This window comes from Leopardus geoffroyi, chromosome B1 (assembly GCF_018350155.1).
Source record: "Leopardus geoffroyi isolate Oge1 chromosome B1, O.geoffroyi_Oge1_pat1.0, whole genome shotgun sequence".
In the NCBI taxonomy this organism is placed as follows: domain Eukaryota; kingdom Metazoa; phylum Chordata; class Mammalia; order Carnivora; family Felidae; genus Leopardus; species Leopardus geoffroyi.
This window is the reverse complement of record NC_059327.1, coordinates 74,447,916-74,468,817: the sequence shown is the minus strand read 5'-3', so window position 1 is coordinate 74,468,817 and position 20,902 is coordinate 74,447,916. Positions and strand designations below refer to the sequence as shown.

Below are 20,902 nucleotides of genomic sequence, written 5' to 3'. Positions count from 1 at the left end.
CTGGCATAAGGAGACATAGGTGAGTGGAGCAGAACTGAGAGTACAGAAACAGGTCTCTACATTCATAGTCAGTTGAGTTTCAGCAAGGGTGCCGGGAATTTTCAGTGAGGAGAGGATAGTGTTCAACAAATGGTGCTAGGACAACTGGATATCCATATGCAGAGAATGAAACTGGACATGGACCTCACGCCATGCTCAAAAATTAACTCTAGGGGTTCCTGCCTGGCTCAGTGGAGTGTGTGACTCTTGATCTTGGGGTTGTGAGTTTGAGCCCCATGTTGGGTCTGTAGAGATTGCTTAAACATAAAATCTTTTAAAAAAAAGGAACCTCAAAATTGATCAAAGATTTAAATATAAGAGCTGAAACTATAAAACTCTTAGAAGAAAAAACAGGTATAACTCTCTGACTTTGGATTAGGTACTTTAGTTTCTTAGATAGAACACCAAAAGCACAAGCAACAAAAGAAAAAAATAGATAAACTGGACTTAATAAAAATGTAAAACTTTTATGCTTCAAAGAACACCATGAAAAAACTAAAAAGGCAGCCCACAGAATGGGAAAAAATACTTACAAATCATATATCTGATAAGGGAATTGTGTCTTAAAACTCACATGGCTCACTCGCTCACACTTCTTTGAGGAATCTGCCCACATTTTACTACCCCCGAGAGACCTTCCCTCAATACCCAACCCAAAATAGCACCCTTTTCCTGTCACTCTGTATGCCTTTTATCCTGCCTTGAAAAGAAACATACTGATTTACTACTTGTTACTTAACAACACTCCTTACACGCATGCATTTACTTGTTTACTATCGGGCTAGTCTTTCTTCCTCCCCCCATGAGAGTCAGATTTGGACAGAGACTGTTTCCTGCACCGCTCTATCTGTAGTGTTGAGAGCATTGACTGTCATTGGTGTTCAGTAAATGTTGTGACAATGAATAAATAAATCCTTTATGTTCCAGAGCTTATGCAGAACTTTCTCTTTTCCTATTTGGTTCTCATGGATTGAGTCCCTCTTCTTAATTCCTCTGATACCTGTTGTCTTTACTTTGGCGACAAGTTCAACTTTTACATTAATATTTGTATATCTTGTCTCTCCAATGAGGCAAGGACTGTCTGTACCTTACCTTTTTCTTTGTCCAGAAAGTCTAACATACAGCAAGAGGAAGCAGATGCTCATTAAATTAAATTTTAAAGTAAACCTGTTGCTGTAGCAGCTTCTTAATCTATATGGTGTTGAGTCACAAGTCCTTTAGTTCATTCAACAAATTCATTTATTCATTTGACAATATTTATTAAACATCTCCTACATCCCAGGCGCTATTTCAGGTGCTAAAAATACAGCAGTAAACAAACTAGGCAACATCCCTGTTGTAGTGAAACTTACAGGATATAGAAAGAGGAGGTAAAAATAAACACAAATACATGTAATATGTTACTGAGTGATAACTGCTCTCAGGAGGATCAAATAGAGGAAGCAGAATAGGGAGTTCCAGTGTGAGGTTGTGAGAGTTGCTCAAGGGGGAAAGCCTCTCTGCCTAAAGGAGCAAGCCCTGTAGATGTCAGGTACAAGAAAGCATTCAGGAAGAAAAAACAGAAGTTCAGAGCCCTGAAACAAAGATAGGTTTATTGTTTTTGAAGGAACTGTGTGGCTGTAAGACTGAGGCTGGTAGGAGATGAAGTCAAATCCTGTAATCCCTTGAGAACATTTAATAGTCTGGGTTTTACATTAGGTGAGATAGGAGGCTATTGGAGAGTTTTTGTATAGGGGCTAATTTTGGTTGATGTGTGCAGTTAGAGGTGTGTGTCTTGGATAGAAGCAGGGAAACCAGTTGAGAGGCTCTTAGAGTATCCAGGCGAAATATGATTCTAGCTTAGACCAGAGTTGTGGCAGTGGAGGTGGTGAGAATTGCTTTCATCCTGAATGTATTTTGAGAGTAGATCGGATAGAATCTGCTTAATGGTTTGGATACGGACTTGAGAGAAAGAGTCGAAGATAACTCCTAAGATTTTGGTGGTAGAGATGCTGTTTAACTGAAAGGAGGGAAAATAAAGATGCCATTATTTTGTTTTGTCTGTTGGGGATTTACTGTGGAATCAGTCAGTTTGAGACATATCAAGTTTGAAATGCCTACTTAATATCCAAGTTGAAATAAAAGTATGTGATCAGATATATAGGAGTTAAAGAGGGAGGCCCAGGTAAGACACCTAAATTTGGGAGTTGTCAATGTATAGATGGTTTTCAAAGCCAGAAGAATCAATACAGTCACCCAAGAAGAGACTATAGGAGAAGTCCTCTGACTGAACCCTGGGACGCTCCAGAATTTGGAGGAGATGAGGAGGAATCCGCAAAGGAGACAATAGAACATAACAGATGTTGTATGAGGAAAATCAGGAGTATCTGAAGCTAGCTGAGATGTTGAAAGTACCACAGGAGAGGACAGTTACTTGTGTCAAATTACCTGTTTGATAAATGGTAAATGATAAATTTGATCAATCAAATGTTTGATGAGATGAGAATCGACCTCATTATTTATTAATTCATGGCCCATCACACCAATCAAATAATTGCCTAGACAAAATTAATGAGCTTCTCAAGAAAATCCCTCTCAACAACATGCCAGTTATGAGAGATTGTATCTGTTAAATTTTGACTTTGCCAATTAGAAAATTCAAAACGTTAGTTCTCAGTTTTCAAATTATAACTACATTATATGTGATATGGTACTGTATTAAAGATTTCAAAAGACATATTTATGTTTTAGTGCATCATTTGTCATTATCGTGGGAAACCAGTGGAATCCATTCATAGACTGATTATGAAAATTGGGTAATTCCTCATATCCAAGCCAGACGAAATAAAGAAATTTTGGACATCTGTATTTCTTGGCTTTCTCTCTCTCTCTTTTTTTTAAACTGTAAGACTGAATGTGGAATATTGTATTTGTTACAACTAGGTTCCAATTATAAGCCAGTCTGCAGTTGGATTGACTAATGTCAGTATTTAACATAAAATGAATAGCAGAAGATTTCTTTTTCCCCACCCTGATTGAAATCCAAGAAGCCTTGCTTATTACCTAGCTAACCTTCAAATCAAAGGAAAATTAATATTGCAAGTGAATGATTTGTTTATATTGACCAGGCTCATGATTGTATTAGACATCAGTTAGTTTTTACATAATAGTGACTTTTTAGTCATCTTAATTCTGATGTATCAGTAGCTTAGAAATTTGAAAATTGAATTTTGATATCTGCCTGTTGCTTAATTCTAGAATAACAAATATTTTGTATTTGACATTCACTATACCTCTTAATAGCAAATCTTGCTGGATTTGCTGCTGGTTATACATCATTATAGAATGCTACGACAGCATGAGAGAATACCACATATAGAGAAAAAGATAGTTGAAGATGTGATTAAAAGGGCACCATTATGCTGAACTGCTATATGGTGTGAGATTTTTTATGAAGATTTTCTCTTTTATTCAAATGTTGCCAAGGATCTGAAGCGTTCATTACCAGCTGGACTTGGTCTCTCAGAAACCCAAATTACATCTCATGGCTTTGACAGTACCAAAGAGGGGGTTATTGAAGCAGGAGCATTTCAAGGTAAGAGCCCATGTATTTTTAAAGATGGCTGGGGTGGAGGATGGGAGAAGTGCATCAAAAGCAACCTTCATTCATAAACCATAGTAAAGTTATTTAATTCTGTGACAAAACACTGATTTTATAAGCATAATCTGTTTCTCTTCAATTTAAACAATCTAGGCATTGTCTTAGTAGTCTTCTTTATATAAATAAATCAATATGCATAATTTCACTGATTATTAAAGGATTGGTTTTAGAATATTAAAATACTCAAAAAGTTATATCCAAAATTCAGATTTAAACTATTTTAGCTTTTAACTACAAAATTTATAGCAATATGTCAATGTTTTGTATAAGTACGTATTTCCTATTTCAAAGCAATTAGAAAAATAACTTTTATTTTTCCTATTATACATTCCATATAAGAGGTCTCCAAAACCACCCTCAGAGTCAGTAATGTGCTAAGAGTACTCACAGGACTCCGTACATAGTCATGACTATGATTATTACAGGGAAAGTATACCAAGCACAAGTAGCAAAGGCAAAGGATGCCTGAGGCAGAGTCTGGCGAAACTGGGCATAAACTTGCCAGGGTCTTCTCCCAGTGCAGTCACACAGGACACGAGTCGGCAGTCATTGATTATGCTTAATTCCCCTAGCAGATTGTAACAACATGTACGAAACATTGCTAACCAGGGAAGCTCAGGAAAGACTGAGTGCTCAGGGTTTTTATTGGAGATTGCTTGCATAGGCACCCTCTGCCTAGCATGTACCAAGATTCCAGACTCCTAGAAGAAAAACAGGCGTTTAGCATAAACCACATTGTTTGTGTAAATAGTTTAGGCAGAGTGAGCCAGTCTTAACCATTCGAGGAATGGAGGGAATTGTCCCCCCGCCTCAAAAAAAGTTTCCAAATGCCAACCAAGGGCCAATCTTGTAAGCTGGTCTTTTTAAGGATAAACAGACCTGCCATGTTAACTGTTTTCTGCACCCATTTCATGTATATAAAGGAAAAAGTTATGTGCTTTTAATACTCTTCCCTATGATAACCTTTTTCAAGTGTTTTTTTCATTTTCACATGAGTGAAAGTAAAACCATGTAAACATTTGGATGTAAAAAATGGATTGTTTTCTTGACAGAGCTATAGTTAAAAATAGTAGCTATATTTGATGTTCAGTGAAGTATATTTTAATACTTCATTATAATTTCATAAAATGAAAAAATTCTCGGCATCTTTATAATCCTTAGCCCTCTTGTAGATGATAGTATTCTATATTTTTATTATACTAATATCCAGTACTTTATTGAAAAACAACTTCTGTTTTGAAATATATTCTTTCCTAAATGGGTCCTGAAAATAAGCATTTAGAAGAATCCAGAATAACAACCTCTACTCTAGGCTGTAAAGTGAATGGACTATCTAAGTGATTTTTTTTCCTTTTTCATCCTTATAGTCAGAGATACAAGACCGTAGAAAGGGAACATATGTGTCCATATCTCAGTGGTCATTATGTAGCATTCTGGCATTCTTATCTAGGGGATAACTTTGATTTTGAAAGGGTTGACTGAGTGCCTAAAATTATGAGTACTTAAAGATAAAAGGCTTATTTTATGTAATGTGACCAGCTTGGGACCAGTCACCAATTTTCAAATTTAAATGTCAATAGAGAATTAAAAAATACTTTATAAATAACATTTATTTATTTATTTATTTATTTGAGACAGAGAGAGACAGAGCGTGAGCAGGAGAGGGGCAGAGAGAGAGGGAGACACAGAATTTGAAACAGGTTCCAGGCTCTGAGCTATCAGCACAGAGCCCGACACGGGGCTCAAACTCACAAACCGCGAGATCATGACCTGAGCCAAAGTCAGATGCTTAACCGACTGAGCCACCCAGGCGCCCCCCCCCCAAAAAAATATTTTTAATGTTCATTTATTTATTTTGAGAGAGAGCAAGGGGAGGGCCAAAGAGAGAAGAGAGGGAGAATCCCAAGCAGGCTCCACACTGTCAGCGTAAAGCCGGACACGGGCTTGAAGTCACAAACTGTGAGATCATGACCTGAGCCACTCAGGCACCCCCCAAAATACTTTTACTATTAAGGTGTTTTAAGTATTCTCAGTGAAATTATTTAACTGACATTTGGGTTAATCTTTTTTCCCTTAAGTAGAAAAATATTATACAGTGATTGAAATTGACCATTATAAACTGTTGAGTGTAAGCATGGAAATGCTGATCAGTTTCACTTTCTTATTGATACATACTAGTCGTCAGATTGGAATAAAAAATATGTTTCCTGATAATGGCAATAATGTATGTCTCTTTGAATTGACTTTATTAAAACATTTTTTAAACTACATTGTTGATGTGTATATTAAAAAGATAATCATTCTACCATATGCAGATTAATTAAGCACTTATGAGAAAGTTGTAGTTTTTGTTTTTTGGTTTTTTTTTTTTAAAGAAAGTTGTAGTTGTTTGGGGCGCCTGGGTGGCTCAATCGGTTAAGTGTCTGACTTTTAATATCAGTGCGGGTCATGATCTCATGGTTCAGTTTGTAAGATCTGGCTCTGCGCTGATAGTGGGGAGCCTGCTTGGGATTCTCTCTCTCCCTCCCCCTCCTCTCTGCCCCTCCCCTGCTCTCTCCAGTGCTCTGTCTCTCTCAAAATAAATAAAAAAAAAAAAAGTTGTAGTTTTTGTTTTTTTGAGAGAGAGCGACAGAGAGAGACAGTGTTAGTGAGGTAGGGGCAGAGAGAGAGGGAGACACAGAATCTGAAGCAGGCTACAGACTCTGAGCTGTCAGCACAGAGCCCGATGCGGCTCAAACCCATGAACTGTGAGATCACTGACCTGAGCCTAAGTCGGACACTTAACCCACTGAATCACCCAGGCACCTCAAGTTGTAGTTGTTTTAAGTCCCTTGTTTGTGTTTTTGTTTTTGTTTTGTTTTGTTAATGTTTATTTTTGAGAGAGAGACAGAGCACAGGAGAGATGGAGAGAGGGGGGGGACACAGAATCCGAAAGAAGCCCCAGGCTCTGAGCTGTCAGCACAGAGCCCAACATGGGGCTTGAACCCACAAACCATGAGATAGGACCTGAGCCGAAGTCACACGCTTAATCAACCCCTACCAAGCCACCCTCGCTCCCCTAAGTGTACTTGTTTTAAGGTATTTACAGATAAATTGGAATGAGAAAAAGCAACATGATTAAAACTTATGAAATAGATCTTATGAAAAAAACGTTAAAGGAGTTGGGGCTGTTTTTTTAGCTCTCTGGAAAAATGACTGAATGATAACAATGACTTTATTACTTGAATAGTTGCTCCAAGAAAAGTATTAACCATTTAGTTTTCCATCTCTAGAGCAAATTTAGGAGAAATGATACTTAAGTTTAGCCTAACAACAATTATTGAAATCTACCTAACAAATACATTGCAAAATTAATAACAAGGAAATTATAAATAAATCAAAGCTCATGAGAGTGAAGTATACTTGGTACCTGAGTTTTGTTTTAATGGGGTATCGATCATTACATACATATATTCATATTCCTAGAGTTCTGTTGTTGAAGTGAAATGGAGCTAATTCCCGAAATTTAGTCAATTAGCAAGATTTTTGCTTTTTAAGAATTATTTTTTATTGGAGAGTGAATGATTTTAGTAGCTAACTTCATCTAAATCAGTGGTTTAAAGGGTTGAAGTTACATAGAAATGATAATTTGAAGATAGAGAATATTGAAGATACAGAGAAGTGATAATTACCCTTGAAAGTAGAATGAGAAGGCTGAAGTACCCAGTTACCAGGGCACCATAGCTTTTGCTATCTTAGTTTGCAAAGTTCTGTATCATTTGTTGCATATATTATACACATCTCCTTTTGTGTCATGGGATTATTTCTTATGCAAGGTTAATAAACAGTAATAACCAGAACAACGGAGCTCTGTTCAAGGATCATCAAGAAATGGAACTACAGTAGTTGTCTTTTATTTAACGCTTGCTTCTATAATAGAAACCTTTGTGCCTTGGAGAGTAGAGATAGTCTTTGTTTAAAATGGTGATTGGATTGGATAACCTATTTAAATGCCTTCTAACTCAACAAGTAACTTATGGATTAGTGTTTCCTGTATTGAATTTAATAATGGAGATTTTATGGTGTGAATTCAGAACATCTGAGTCTCTGATAAGCTGTTTTAACCCCTCTGGGTTTTCTTCTGTGGTTTAATGTCAGAGTTAGTTGATTTCTGTCATTCCTTCTAGTTTTAAATTTTATGGTTCGGCAGATTTAAAGAGATAAATATCTCTCACTTTGAAAGGTAATGCTAGTCTATTTCGGTCTATTGTTTGGATTTTAATGTTAGATCTAGTTCATTTTAAGGTTTTCTTATTATTAAAAGTGGTGACTATTTCTCCATCAGATCTTAGTATATCTGGAATATAACCAGTTATTACTACCTCTAAGTAAAGAAATTTGATCTTGATTTCTGTCCTATTAGAAAATTTTAATTATAAATTTGATTCATTTCTAGAGAACTGGGAGAGAGTATAGCTGAAATAAAAGAAGCTTATGGATGTTAAAATATTTTCAACTGAATATGGAAGGACATTAATAATTTTTCAGCTTTCAATTATCATTCCCTTAAAGATGTACAACCTTCAGACTTTAAAATAAAGAAAGCAGTTGAAGTTATAAGTTTTCTTTGGTTTAATACTGGACATTATCAACAATGTTGGATAGTCTGTTTTCTCACTTTGTAGATAACTAAGGCTCAGAGATATTAACTAATTTGCTAACATATTCCTGATACTATGTGGTAAGTAGAGCCAGAATTTCAAACACAGAGTTAAGAATTTAAAATTCAGTTGTGTTTGATTAAAATACTATTTTTTTCCCTTCAGTTCTCAAACTTGGTTGAGTTAGAGAATATTCTGAGTGGCTGTTAAAAAACTATAGATGCCTAATGCACAACATGGTGACTATAGTTAATAATACTGTACTATAAACTTGAAATTTGCTAATAGAATAGATCTCAAATGTTCTCACCACACAAGAGAAACCAAAAGAAGTGATAGGTGTATTGGTTTGTGGTCATCGTTTCACAGCGTATACATATATCAAAGCATCACATTGTGCACCTTAAATATATATATAAATTTTATTTGTTTAATAAATAAAAACAAATGAAAAAATTAATACTGTCAAAAAAAAAAAAAAACCCAAAAAACAAAAACCTTACAGATGCCCACTGATGACCAGTAGATGCGGTGGAGTGTCGTAGCTATGCTTTAAAAGCTCCATTCTTATGATTAGTTAGAATAGCATTCTATATCAGCACTTCTCAAGCATCAGAATGCATACAAATCACGTAAGGATCTTATGAAAATGCAGATTCTAGTTCAGTAGGTCTAGGGCAGGACCTGAGTTTTTGCATTTCCAATGACCTTTTAGGTGAAATAATTGATATAAGTCCCTTGCATCCATAGTATGAATAGCAGTGATCTACACTATGTGCTATTGGATTTATGATGTAAAATTTTAGGCTATAATTCCTGTGAAGGCTGTGATTCATTCACATTTTTGTGAATTTTAATTGTAATTTTGATACATTTTTACATACCTTTGGATTTTTACTTAAAGAGCTTTCCTTCAAATGTAGGAGTAACAATGTACAAAATACTTCCTTAAGCTTTAAATCGTTCAACTATGGAACTTTAACCACATTCTGTTAAGTGATTTGGAAATAGCAGAACCCAGGTAAAGTCCTGATTATCGAGGTCTTGCCAAGTTTCTTCCTATAGCTCTGTGTATTGTTTGGTTTCAAACAGTTGCATGAAAAGTTTCTACAAGAACTCAGCCTGGTAACACCCATTTATTGTTAGTCCATTCTTGCAAGAAAGCAAACTATATTAATTCCAATTTTTAATCCTCATTTTTGAGTATTTTAACGGAAATGTCATTAAACCTGTATTCAAAGTGTACAACACGTGGAGGAGGAAAAGAGTTTTCACAATTAAATGTCTACCCTTTTCAGGTTCCCCGGCACCACCATTGCCATCTGTTATGTCTCCTAGCAGGGTGGCAGCTAGTCGCCTGGCTCAACAAGGAAGTGATTTAATTGTTCCTGCAGGTATTCTCTGCACTCACTGATTGGATAAAGCCCTTCTTGCTACTTCTGAAACTAAACTAATTCACTCAGTTTCATAATCCCTTGCTTTATATTCTTAGGTGTGTGTAATTCTGGCTTTTGTGGTGGCTGCTTCTTTTTTTTTTTTTTTTTTTTCCTTTTTTTAACAATAATGTAAATAATCTTTTCTAGCCATCCCTATCTTTCTGGCTTTTCAAAGTTATTAACTATCTTAAACCTGAAATTTAATTCCCTTTGATTTAAAAACATGGTAAAATTTGATTCATTTTAAATCGTGTTTTCTTTGCTCTATAAAATGTAGATTCACTTATTTGATCCTCTCCGCCTTGCAGCTCTACTCTGTTTTCAGTTCAACAAAAAAGGAGCCTTCAACAATTGGGTTGTTCATTATTTGGAATGGGTCAAGTGGAAAATGTTGTGTCTTCCTATTTTCAACCACAGCTTACAAATAGCTTGCAGATTGCAACAAAAGAATATGTAATTTACCAGTTATGGCCAGTGAAAAATACTTGGGAAAAATGCATTTCTTTGCATTGAATTTGTTCTATACTTTAATATGCTCAATTGTACAAAGAGGAAAAAGTTGAAGTACATATTTCTTTTAACATATGACACTTTAACATTCTGTATTTTATTTCCATGAGGATTTTGTACATCTTACATGTATTTGATTTTGTATACCGTTCTTGATCTGAGGTTGTGGTAAAGTTGTGGCAAAGGCTGGTCTGACTATAAGAGTAAGTCAGAAAAGAAATTTTTGCTGACTCTGAGTTTAAAACCATTTTTAAGAACTTTTTCTCTTTTCCTTATTTCATTGTTCTCTTTAAATTATGAAAATTTTTATTCTAAGTCATTAGTATCTTAAGCATTTAACTTTTCTATGAAAAACATTTTATTATAGGAACTATTTAGGTGCAGAGTTGCTTTTATGTCATAATTTCTTAGCTGTTGTAGCAATACATTGTCAGGGCTTTATACTGTATTAATTATGGCTTTTTGCAGGAGGGTGGGTGGTCTCTTGAGAAAAAAAGGAGGTACAATGTGGACCTTGTTTTAGCCTAGCCTTTCATACTGGTGGTAAGATATTTTTAATGACTATTTGAAATTTGGATTATATTTTTAAATCCTCCAAAATTATAGTAACATTCTGTTGTTGCTCTGTTCTTCATAGGATGATGAAAGGAGATCACTGTGAAGAGTTCATAGCCTTCCAGATTTTTACTGGCACAGTTTTTTTAGGGTCATGAGGCTTATAAGAGTAATTGTCGAAATTTTGTTTTCTAGAAGTAAAGAGCTTACTTAGAAAAGAAGTTTGGTTACAACATTTTTTTTTTTTTTTAGGACAGTCAAGCCACATAACATTTGCATTTAATAGACAGAAATGTTTTTTAAGTGTTTGGAAATTATTCTCAATGATTCCAGGAAATTTGAGTTCTTCACTTTGTCAAAACCTTTTTATTTTTAAATGCATAACTAGTTTAACTTGAATAAGCATCAGTGGTTTGGTTTTTTACTTACTTGTCTTTATCTGGTTTGTGTTTTGTCTTTTGTTATGATCATGCAGGTGGCCAGAGAACACAGACCAAAGGTGGACCAGTTATTCTAGCAGATGAAATAAAAAATCCTGCAATGGAAAAGTTAGAGCTTGTTAGAAAATGGAGTCTGAACACCTACAAGGTTTGTTTGTTTGTTTGTTTGTTTGTTTGTTAATGTTTCCACCCTAACTGGCTCTAAGAATTTTCATTTGTATGTTATTCAAATTAGTGTTTTGCAAATGTATGAATATATAGGAGAGAATGATGCCATCTAAACATAAAAATACAGTTAGAAGATGAAGCGTTTTGTTTTATTAATCTTTGTTTGCATAGTTGTAGTTTAAATAGTAGCAAAAGAGTAAAGTTACCAAAATGCTTATTAATTGATACATAATTGAAGAAGAAATATATTGCCTTAGAACACATTTAGCTGTAGAACTGCTGTAGATATGTCTGTCCCTACCTCCTCTTTTTGATACTTTATGGAACTGAATTGCAAAAGAGATACATTCATTATCCAGAGTTGGAATTCACTGATCTTATTATAATGACTGAGCATTAACTGTACATGTAGCATCAGTTTGCGAGTGAGTTGGACTTCAAAAGTTTATTGATGTTATTAGTTGCATTGCTTCAGAGTAATTGGTGACTCTTTTTCTTATGACCTTTGTGAAACAATAAGCAGATTATTTAATCTATAGAATTTTTGATGTATTACAAAGAGCTCAAACCCCAAATCCACTTTAGTACCTTTGAATCTTAACAGCGACAAGACAGAATTTAAAGAACAGTTAAGTGAATGAAAGCCCTAGCTGTTCAAGTTAGAGCACTGGCCATAAAACCCTATGTTTGTGAATTGTTTGTGGGTATAGTGGTTTGCAAATCAAGGATTGTCTGTTATATTTTTATACAGAGCACATGTCTCTTATATGTCTTCTCAAGAGTAACACGGAAGTGAGTTTATTCTTTCAGTTAATACTTTTTTTAAATTTTTTAAAATGTTTTGTTTATTTTTGAGAAAGAGAGAGAGCGTGCATACAAGGGAGAGGGACAGAGAAAGAGGGAGACAGAATCCCAAGCAGGCGCCAGGCTCTGCGCTATTAGCACAGAGCCTGAAGCGGGGCTCAAACTCACGAACTGCGAGATCATGACCTGAACCGAAGTTGGACACTCAACCGACTGCACCACCCAGGTGCCCTTCGTGGTTAATACTTTTAAAATATGATCTGAAATCATCTACAAAAGTACAGGTTCTCTTAAGATGATAAAAGTGCCCTGAAACATGCTCATGAATCTTTCTAAAAATTATTTAGTGTTTGTTAGAGAACAGAAATAGACAGAAATTAAAGGCAGAAATCATGCAGGAACTGAAGTCCGAGAAAGAGAAGATCAAAGTCATGGCTAGAATCAAGTTACTCAAAAGTAAAATGGATAGCAAGCACAGTCCTAAATCAACCAAATCAAAATCTTATCCTTGAAGGATTATTGAAATGACAGTGCATGCCCAGTATAGCTCACAATTTGGAATGAAAAGGTAAAAAAGCCACAAGAACAGAGTCAAAGAGACCCAATATGCTCATTACATCTGAGGTTCTTTTAGTTGAGAGGCATATGCCAGCCCAGACACACTGGGCTATAAATTCCATTAAACTCACATGACTTAGGGGCACCTGGGTGGCTCAGTCGGTTGAACGTCCCACTCTTGATTTCTGCTCAGGTCACGATCCCACGGTTCAAGAGATTGAACTCTGTATTGGGCTCTGCGCTGACAGTTTATTTAAATTTAAATACGCTTAAAAAAATTTTTAAATAAAAAGAATAATCGTATAAGTTAGAACTTTCTTTTTCTCTTCCATTTATTTTTGAGAGAGAGAGAGAGAGAGCACAAGTGGGGGAAGAGCAGAGAGGGAGACACAGAACCCGAAACAGGCTCCAGGCTCTGAGCTGTCAGCACAGAGAACAGTGCGGGGCTCAAACTCAACTGACCATGAGATCATGACCTGAGCCGAAGTCGGACGCTTTACTGACTAAGCCACTCAGGTTCCCCAATTTTTTTTTAAAGTAAGCTGTAGGCCCGACATGGGGCTTGAACTCAGGACCCCAAGATCGAGAGTCTCATGCTCTATTGACTAAGCCAGCCAGGCACCCCTCTCTTCTGATTGACGCTGCAATATCCCAACTAAGCTTTTTTTTTTTTTTAATGTTTTTTATGTATTTTGAGAAAGAGAGAGCATGCATGTACTAGAGCGGGGGAGAGGCAGAAGGAGAGGCAGAGAGAGAATCCCAAGCAGACTCTGCACTGTCAGTACAGAGCCCAACCTAGGAGTCAAACCCATAAACCGTGAGATCATGACCTGAGCCAAAACCAAAAGTCAGGTGCTTAACTGACTTAGTCACCCAGTACCCCTCCCGATTAAGCTTTGATGAAAAAAAATTCAGTTAAAAACTGAAAAACTTCTCAGTTTTTTCAGTTTTCAGTTAAAAACTCCTTCATTTAGTATTGTGCTATGTGTGCAACATTTTAAAGGCTGGTCAGTTTCATTAACATAAACTTTTAAAAAGGCTGACTGTGGTATGTCAATATAAGAGGTAAATATGGAGTCTTAATGATTCAACTCAGATTAGTGTAGAAGTAAAAGACAAAACAAGGGGGACAGATAATAAACATATAGGAAAACAAGATAAAGAGCAAGGGAAACGTGAACTAAAGGACACAAGAGAGGAAGGCTCAAATGAACAAAAATCTTAAATTTTGTAATTTGTAACTACTAGAACTTCGTTCAGAAATAGGACCTGTATTTTTTTTTTAAGCTTGTAGTGTTTTAATTTAATTTTTTTAAGTAACCTCCACAGCCAACGTGGGGCTTGAGCTCATGATACCAAGATGAAGAGTTCCATTCTCTACCAACTGAGCCAGCCAGGCACCACTAAGGCCTGTATTCTTTAGGTTTCAAATTGTGTGAATATAGAATGTTCCTATTTAGAGGCAAATTTCATGAGTAAATGAACAAAGGAATGGCTGAATAAATAAGTTTAATAAATAAATGAAACCCAGTCTGGTATGAAAGATGAATAAGTTAAATGAAAGGGAGCAAAAAGAGGAATTCCAAGCAGCAGGCAAATATAGCCTCATGAACAAAGTTGTAGACATGTGAGAAAGCATGGTTTGGGAAATCTCTGGATAACTGGTATCACTGGATCCTTGAGTGGGAGAGAAGAGCAGTAGGAGATAAACTTGGGAAGGCAGATGGGTCTGATTCATGCCATTCTAAAGACAGTGGGGATCAACTGAGCAATTTAAGCAAGAGCGAACCATATTACACATCAAGCAGAGTAGAATATGCAGTGTAAGAGATTTTGTCAAGAAGCTATTAGAGTGGGGGCGCCTGGGTGGCTCAGTCGGTTATGCGTCTGCTCTTGGTGTCAGCTCTGGTCATGATCTCACAGTTTGTGAGTTCGAGCCCCATATCAGACTCTGCGCTGACAGAGCAAAGCCTGCTTGGTACTCTCTCTCCCTCTCTCTCTGTGCCCCTCCCCCCTCAAAATAGATAAACTTTCATTTTTTTTTTTTTAGTGTTTGTTGATTTTTGAGAGAGAATGTGAGCCAGGGGAGGGGCAGAGAGAGAGAGGGAAACTGAGGATCCAAAGTGGGCTCAGCACTGACATCACAGAGCCCAATGCAGGGCTCGAACTCACGAACTGTGAGATCATGACCTGAGCCAAAGTCAGACGCTTAACTGACTGAGCCACCCAGGCGCCCCTAAATAAACTTTAATTTTAAAAAAGAAGCTGTTACAGTAATGTGAGAGAGTAATTAAGACATGGACTATGGCTGTGAAGACTGGAATGGAGAAAGGGGGATAAAGTCAAACAATTTTAAGGAGGCAGAATCTACTTAATGACAAAGAAGATTTTAGTTTTGTATTTTTTTATTTTTAGAGAAAGAGAGCACGAGCAGAGAGGGGCAAAGGGAAAGAGAGAATCCCAAGCAGGCTCCATGCTCAGCACAGCGCCTGACACGGGGCTCGATCCCACGACCCGGGGATCATGACCTGAGCTGAAATCAAAAGTTGGACGCTCAACCAACTGAGCTACCCAGGTGCCTCTGTAAAAGATTTCAGACCGTATTTTAAAAGTTTTAACTGAAAGAATAAATTCACTTCTGTGTTACTCTTGAGAAGACGCATAAAAGACGTGTGCTCTGTATAAAAATACAGACTATTCCTGATTTGCAAACCACTACAGCCACAAACAGTTCACAAATAGAGTGTTATGGCCAGTGCTCTAAGTTGAGCAGCTAGAGCTTTCATCCACTTAACTCTTCTTTAAATTCTACTGTCTTGGCCCTGTTAAGATTTGAAGGTACTAAGTGGATTTGGGGCTTGAGCTATTTGTAATACATTAATCACCGAAAGGCTTTCCGTCAACAAGAATATTTAGCACTTCCTTTATTGGTTGTTAATTTGGGCTCTAAGACCAGGCTGGTGGTTTAAACCAAATCTATAATGGGAACAAATGTAAGTTTAGGCTCTGAATGTAAGTATTCTTAAGTATTATTTTAATCTACCTGATTTTATTCATAAAATTTGAATCCAAAGTTTATTTATGTTCTTATTTATTCTCATCTGCAGGAATAATAGTGAATAGTGAACTCTGGTTTATCCCTTTTGTTTTTGTATTTTCCTAGTATAGAATAGAGTATTTTTAGTGCTTGCTTCAGCAGCACATATACTAAAAAATTGGAACGATGCAGAGATTAGCATGGCCCCTGTGCAAGGATGACACACAAATTTGTGAAGCATTCCCTATTTCTGGGGATGGGCGAAATAGGTGAAGGGGATTAAGAGTACACTTATCTTAATGAGCACTGAGTAATATGGAAGTGTTGAATCACTGTATTGTACACCTGAAACTAACGTAACACTGTATGTTAACTGTATTAGAATTAAAATAAAATAAATCTTACTTTAGGGGTGCCTGGGTGACTCCATTGGTTAAAAGTCTGACTCTTGATTTTGGCGCAGGTCATGATCTCACTGTTTATGGGATCAAGCCCTACATCGGGCTGACAGCGTGGAGCCTGCTTGGGAGTCTCTCTCTGCCCCTCCCCCTGCCAAATAAAGAAATAAACTTAAAAAAAAAAAAAGAATTAAAAAATAAATTTTAACTTACTATTATTTTTTTTAAGATTTTATTTTTAACTAATCTCTACACCTAACGTGGGGCTCAAACTCACAGCCCTGAGATCAAGAGTTGCACATTCTACCAAAAGAGCCAGATGCCCCCCCAAGATAAAGGTAAAAAAAAATTTTTTTTAAAGAATAGACTAGGGGCACCTGCCTGGCTCAGTCAGTGGATGAGCCAGCATGCAGTTCTTAATCTCAGGGTTGTAAGTTTGAGCCCTATGTTGGGTGTAGAGATTTTTTACCTAAAAATTAAAAAAATCTTAGAAAAGAATAGAGTACTTTTAGAAGTCCATCTTATTATTATTTTTATTTATTTAAGAATAATCTCGGTTTCAGCATTCAGAGCTGTTTGGCATGTTTCACAAACATTAATAAATACTTTTTTTAAATGTTTAAGAATTTGCCATCAGTATTCACACCTCAAATTAATCTTTGTTGCCTTTAAGCCAGTATCTTTTAAACTTTCATTCCTGTTTTTCTTGTCATATTGCCTTATTCGTTTACTGGTTAACCTATTTCCCCTGTTCAGTTTCTAGTATTTTCTTTTATGGTCCCTACTTCCCTATCCTTCACCATTAATAACTCTTTTAGTGTCTGTCAGCTTATACCATGAAATTATTCTTTTGATAGTATTTAAGTGTTTTTATTCACTTTTTGGTTTTACAGAAAAAGCTCTTGGTGCTATTTAAATACTCAGAGTACACAGTGACTATCTTGTAAATTCATGACCTTATGACAGTGATTCACAGTATTTTGTATACTGTTTATCACTTTATTATATTCACCCTCCCCCAAGTAGGAGATCTACATAGAGCAGTAATTTACTTTTGCTTCTTTCTGTCCCTTTAATCTTGCTCCATTTGTCTCATTATCTTAATGGATTCTTAATTTATAAGTATGGAAAACTGAATGGGACTGCCAGCTCATTGTAATTCATCTGCATTTTCAGGAATGTAGGCTATCTGAAGTACTCTCACTTCCAGGTTACTTAGATTGTCCTTAAGGTTGTACGTTATCCATATTAGAATACAGGGTTAGAAAGTTCCATTTCAACACTTGTTTCCAGTGTCAAGATTTAACATGCTTCATAATCACTGTCACCTTATGCTTCTTACTGCCCTGGCTTCCTGGAAACAAAAAACATTCCCTCATTAAACCTTTGACCCTGCTGTCTGCTTATAGCTGTTATTTCTGAGGAAAAATGGCCACTCAGACAACAGTAGACATTTCTTTCATTTTGTCCAGTCTACCAAGCTTCTTCAATGAATTCTGGCTTCTTGACTTTGAACAGACTGTTTTATCTGGGTTGCTGTGGAAGGCACCACATGCTTTGGCTTTCAAATGGAGTAAATGTGTGTGATGATATTGCACAGGGAAATAAATCTGTTTTGTGTGGGTGAATGCAATGGTATATCTCCTTTATCTCGTTACCATTTCAGGTAGTATTTCTTGCTGATGTTTCCCTCATAAAAATGACAAGTCTGCAGTTAAACTTTTCTCTGGATATGATTTTAATCTGAGTGTGTGTTTGTATGTTTTCCTTAGAAATAGTTTTATCTCTCTTCTGTGGGTTCGACCTCTCACCTTTCCTATCACTTTCCGTATAATTTCTCTACCTTAAAAAAAAAAAAAAAAAAAAGAACTCCTTTATTTTTAAAGGTTTATTCACAAAGATCCTTAATTGGGGTGCGAGGGTGGCTCAGTTGGTTAAGCATCCAACTCTTGATTTTGGCCTAGGTCATGATTTCATGGTTTGTGAGATCAAGTCTCACATTGGGCTCTGCACTGACAGCAGAGCCTGCTTCGGATCCTCTCTCTCCCCCCGCCCCTCTCTCTTTCTTTCTCTCTCTCTGCCCCTCCTCTGCTCGTGTTCTCTCTCTCTCTCTCTCTCTCTCTCTCAAAATAAATGAATAAACTTAAAAAAAAAAAAAAAAAGATCCTCAGTTGATGAGAACAGAGAATATGTCAGGGAATTCATTTCAACTTTAAATAGAAAAGTATGAGTAGTACATAATATACTGACATTAGAAGGATAAATATAGATTTATATGTATTGACAAGGAAAAGTCTCAAGATACTTGTTCATAGGAAAAATATTGAGGATATTATGTATAGCGTATCCTGGTCTCATGCTTACTTGACAAATATCATATATGTGAGTATAGAGGTTTACAGAAGAGTTTAGACTATGTAAATAGCAGTTTTCTGTTATTTAGGGGGATTCAAGGAAGAGAAAATTCAACTTTTATTTCATTCATTATGTTAACTTTTGGAGAAGATATTAGTTCTATAACCAAAACTTTGAAAGACATGATTAAAGAGCAAATTTGTAAAGTTTAAAAATGACAATATTTATTTATTACTTTTTTAGAATATTTTTGTTAACTTTAAATGATGAAACGCTTATTAGTGCCCTATACGGTTACTCTTATATTATTGAGTAGTGAAGTTGTTTATAATTTTTTTATTGCTAACAAAAATTTCCTGTATTATTATTTCTGGGTTAGGACACAATAATATCATCAGTTAATACTATTCTTTCTGAATAAAGTAAAAGAATCCAGGAATCTCTAATCTCTACTTCTTTCTCTTCCTCCTTCCCTTCCCCAACCTCTGTTTCTCTCTCTTTCTACCCCTTTCTCTCTCCTCATTCTTTCCCACCTCCACCTCTTTATTCTTTCTCCTTCCTGTCTTCCCTTCATTCCTCCTATTCACACACATACACATAGCTAGTTTAAGAGGAAGATTGAAGGAAGAAAAGCATTTGAAACAAACAGGAGAGTAGAATTTTGGTATGCTTATTATTCCTCTATTAACAACCCACTAATATTCTTAAGTCACTGCCAAGGATCTCAGTTGTTGTAAATAATCTACCCAAGTACACTAAGCCTGAAATAGGATTATGTGAGAGAGCTTATCTAGCAGTATATAAATTAGCTCTCTAAGTCTTAAAACTTCTGATTAGTGGGACGCCTGGGTGGCTCAGTTGGTTAAGCGTCCAACTTCGGCTCAGGTCATGATCTCACAGTTTGTGGGTTTGAGCTCCGTGTCGGGCTCTGTGCTGACAGCTCGGAGCCTGGAGCCTGCTTCGGCTTCTGTGTCTCTCTCTCTCTGCCCTTCCCTGCTCGTGCTCTGTCTCTCAAAAATAAATTTAAAAAACATTAAAAAAAAAAACTTGCTCTGATTAGTAATAGTAGATATTACTGGTAAGTTTATTTGAGTCTGAGTGAACTTCTAAGTGGACTGATAGTTTTCAGTTTTTTAAGGGTAGCTTGTTTGAAGCCAAAAATGCTATATGCCAAATGCTCTAGCATTAGTACTTTGGATCCTATATTACTCTTTTCTCTTTTGTTCTTTTTTTTTTTTTCTTCCTAAACAAAGTGCATCTTTCCACTTTTAGTGTACTCGACAAATTATCTCTGAGAAGCTAGGCCGTGGATCAAGAACTGTGGACCTTGAACTTGAAGCTCAGATTGATATATTAAGAGATAACAAGAAAAAATATGAAAACATTTTAAGACTGGCTCAGACACTGTCGACCCAGCTTTTCCAGATGGTGCATACCCAAAGGCAACTTGGAGATGCATTTGCTGACCTGAGTTTGAAGTCCCTAGAACTCCATGTAAGATTATTTTAAATAACTATTGGAGAGTGTGGAGGAGGAGAACGGCAATAGTATTCCAAGATATAATTTGTTATGTTTCTGATTTGCTTAACTCTTAATAAAACTGGAATCTTGAGGTGTTCTTTCAAGATATTTTATATGATTTTTAATAAGGCCCAAGTGACCGGAGATGTCAGCTGGAGGTTTCAGGGGAAGGGAACTTGGTTAGAGGAAAGGAAAAGGAAAGTACTCAACCTGCTTGAATCTAGAAGGAATCATAGCTCTGTGTATGTGAGCATGGATAAAAAGTAAATTCAGGTACCTATTGAAAATCTTTTACCAGTTGTCCAAGTATCTTGAACAAATAGTAACGTGCTTGACTGGATTCATAATATACTTTTACTGACTCATTAATAGGAATTGTGAATTTTAGAAATTAAGAATTTTAGAATAATTATGAAATCATTTTTCTGTATATATCCCTATAAGCATTCAGCAAAGAATTCCTAAGAATTTCTTAAGATATATGAAGTGTTTTCTTTGATGTCTTTTTTTTTTTTCCTCACCTGGAGCCAAAAGGTGCAAAATCCCTTTCCTACAGACATCTAACTTGAAGAGTTAGATAATTTAGAGCATTAAGGTATTTAATAATATCTACAGTCTTGGAAAAGAAAGTTTGGGTAGACATGGCAATATATATCATAATAGCGAAGAATACTGAGATTCAATTCTGAGTCATTAGATAGACAAAAAGTGCTAATCTAATATTTGGGAAGCTGATTAATCATAACAGCTGCGATTATTGGGTGTCCACAATTTCACTGTAATGATCTGGGTGCTTTATAG

The 20,902-nt window shown here is 36.1% G+C and overlaps 1 protein-coding gene and 1 non-coding gene across 16 annotated transcripts in view; both read left to right on the top strand.

Moving 5' to 3' along the window:
- Positions 1 to 20,902, top strand: part of ARFIP1 (ADP ribosylation factor interacting protein 1) — a 129,016-nt gene that overhangs the window by 63,632 nt on the left and 44,482 nt on the right. For 9 of the 15 annotated variants that reach the window (XM_045465592.1, XM_045465551.1, XM_045465540.1 and 6 more), the window contains 4 exons: positions 3,505 to 3,613; positions 9,618 to 9,713; positions 11,296 to 11,408; positions 19,853 to 20,074. In XM_045465592.1, the coding sequence (XP_045321548.1) occupies positions 3,505 to 3,613; positions 9,618 to 9,713; positions 11,296 to 11,408; positions 19,853 to 20,074 (540 nt within the window). The remainder of the gene's footprint in view (positions 1 to 3,504; positions 3,614 to 9,617; positions 9,714 to 11,295; positions 11,409 to 19,852; positions 20,075 to 20,902) is intronic. The other 6 variants (XM_045465626.1, XM_045465618.1, XM_045465603.1 and 3 more) reach the window with 2 other exon arrangements.
- Positions 15,974 to 16,079, top strand: LOC123596559. The gene has a single exon (XR_006711734.1). It is a non-coding gene; the product is annotated as a U6 spliceosomal RNA (small nuclear RNA).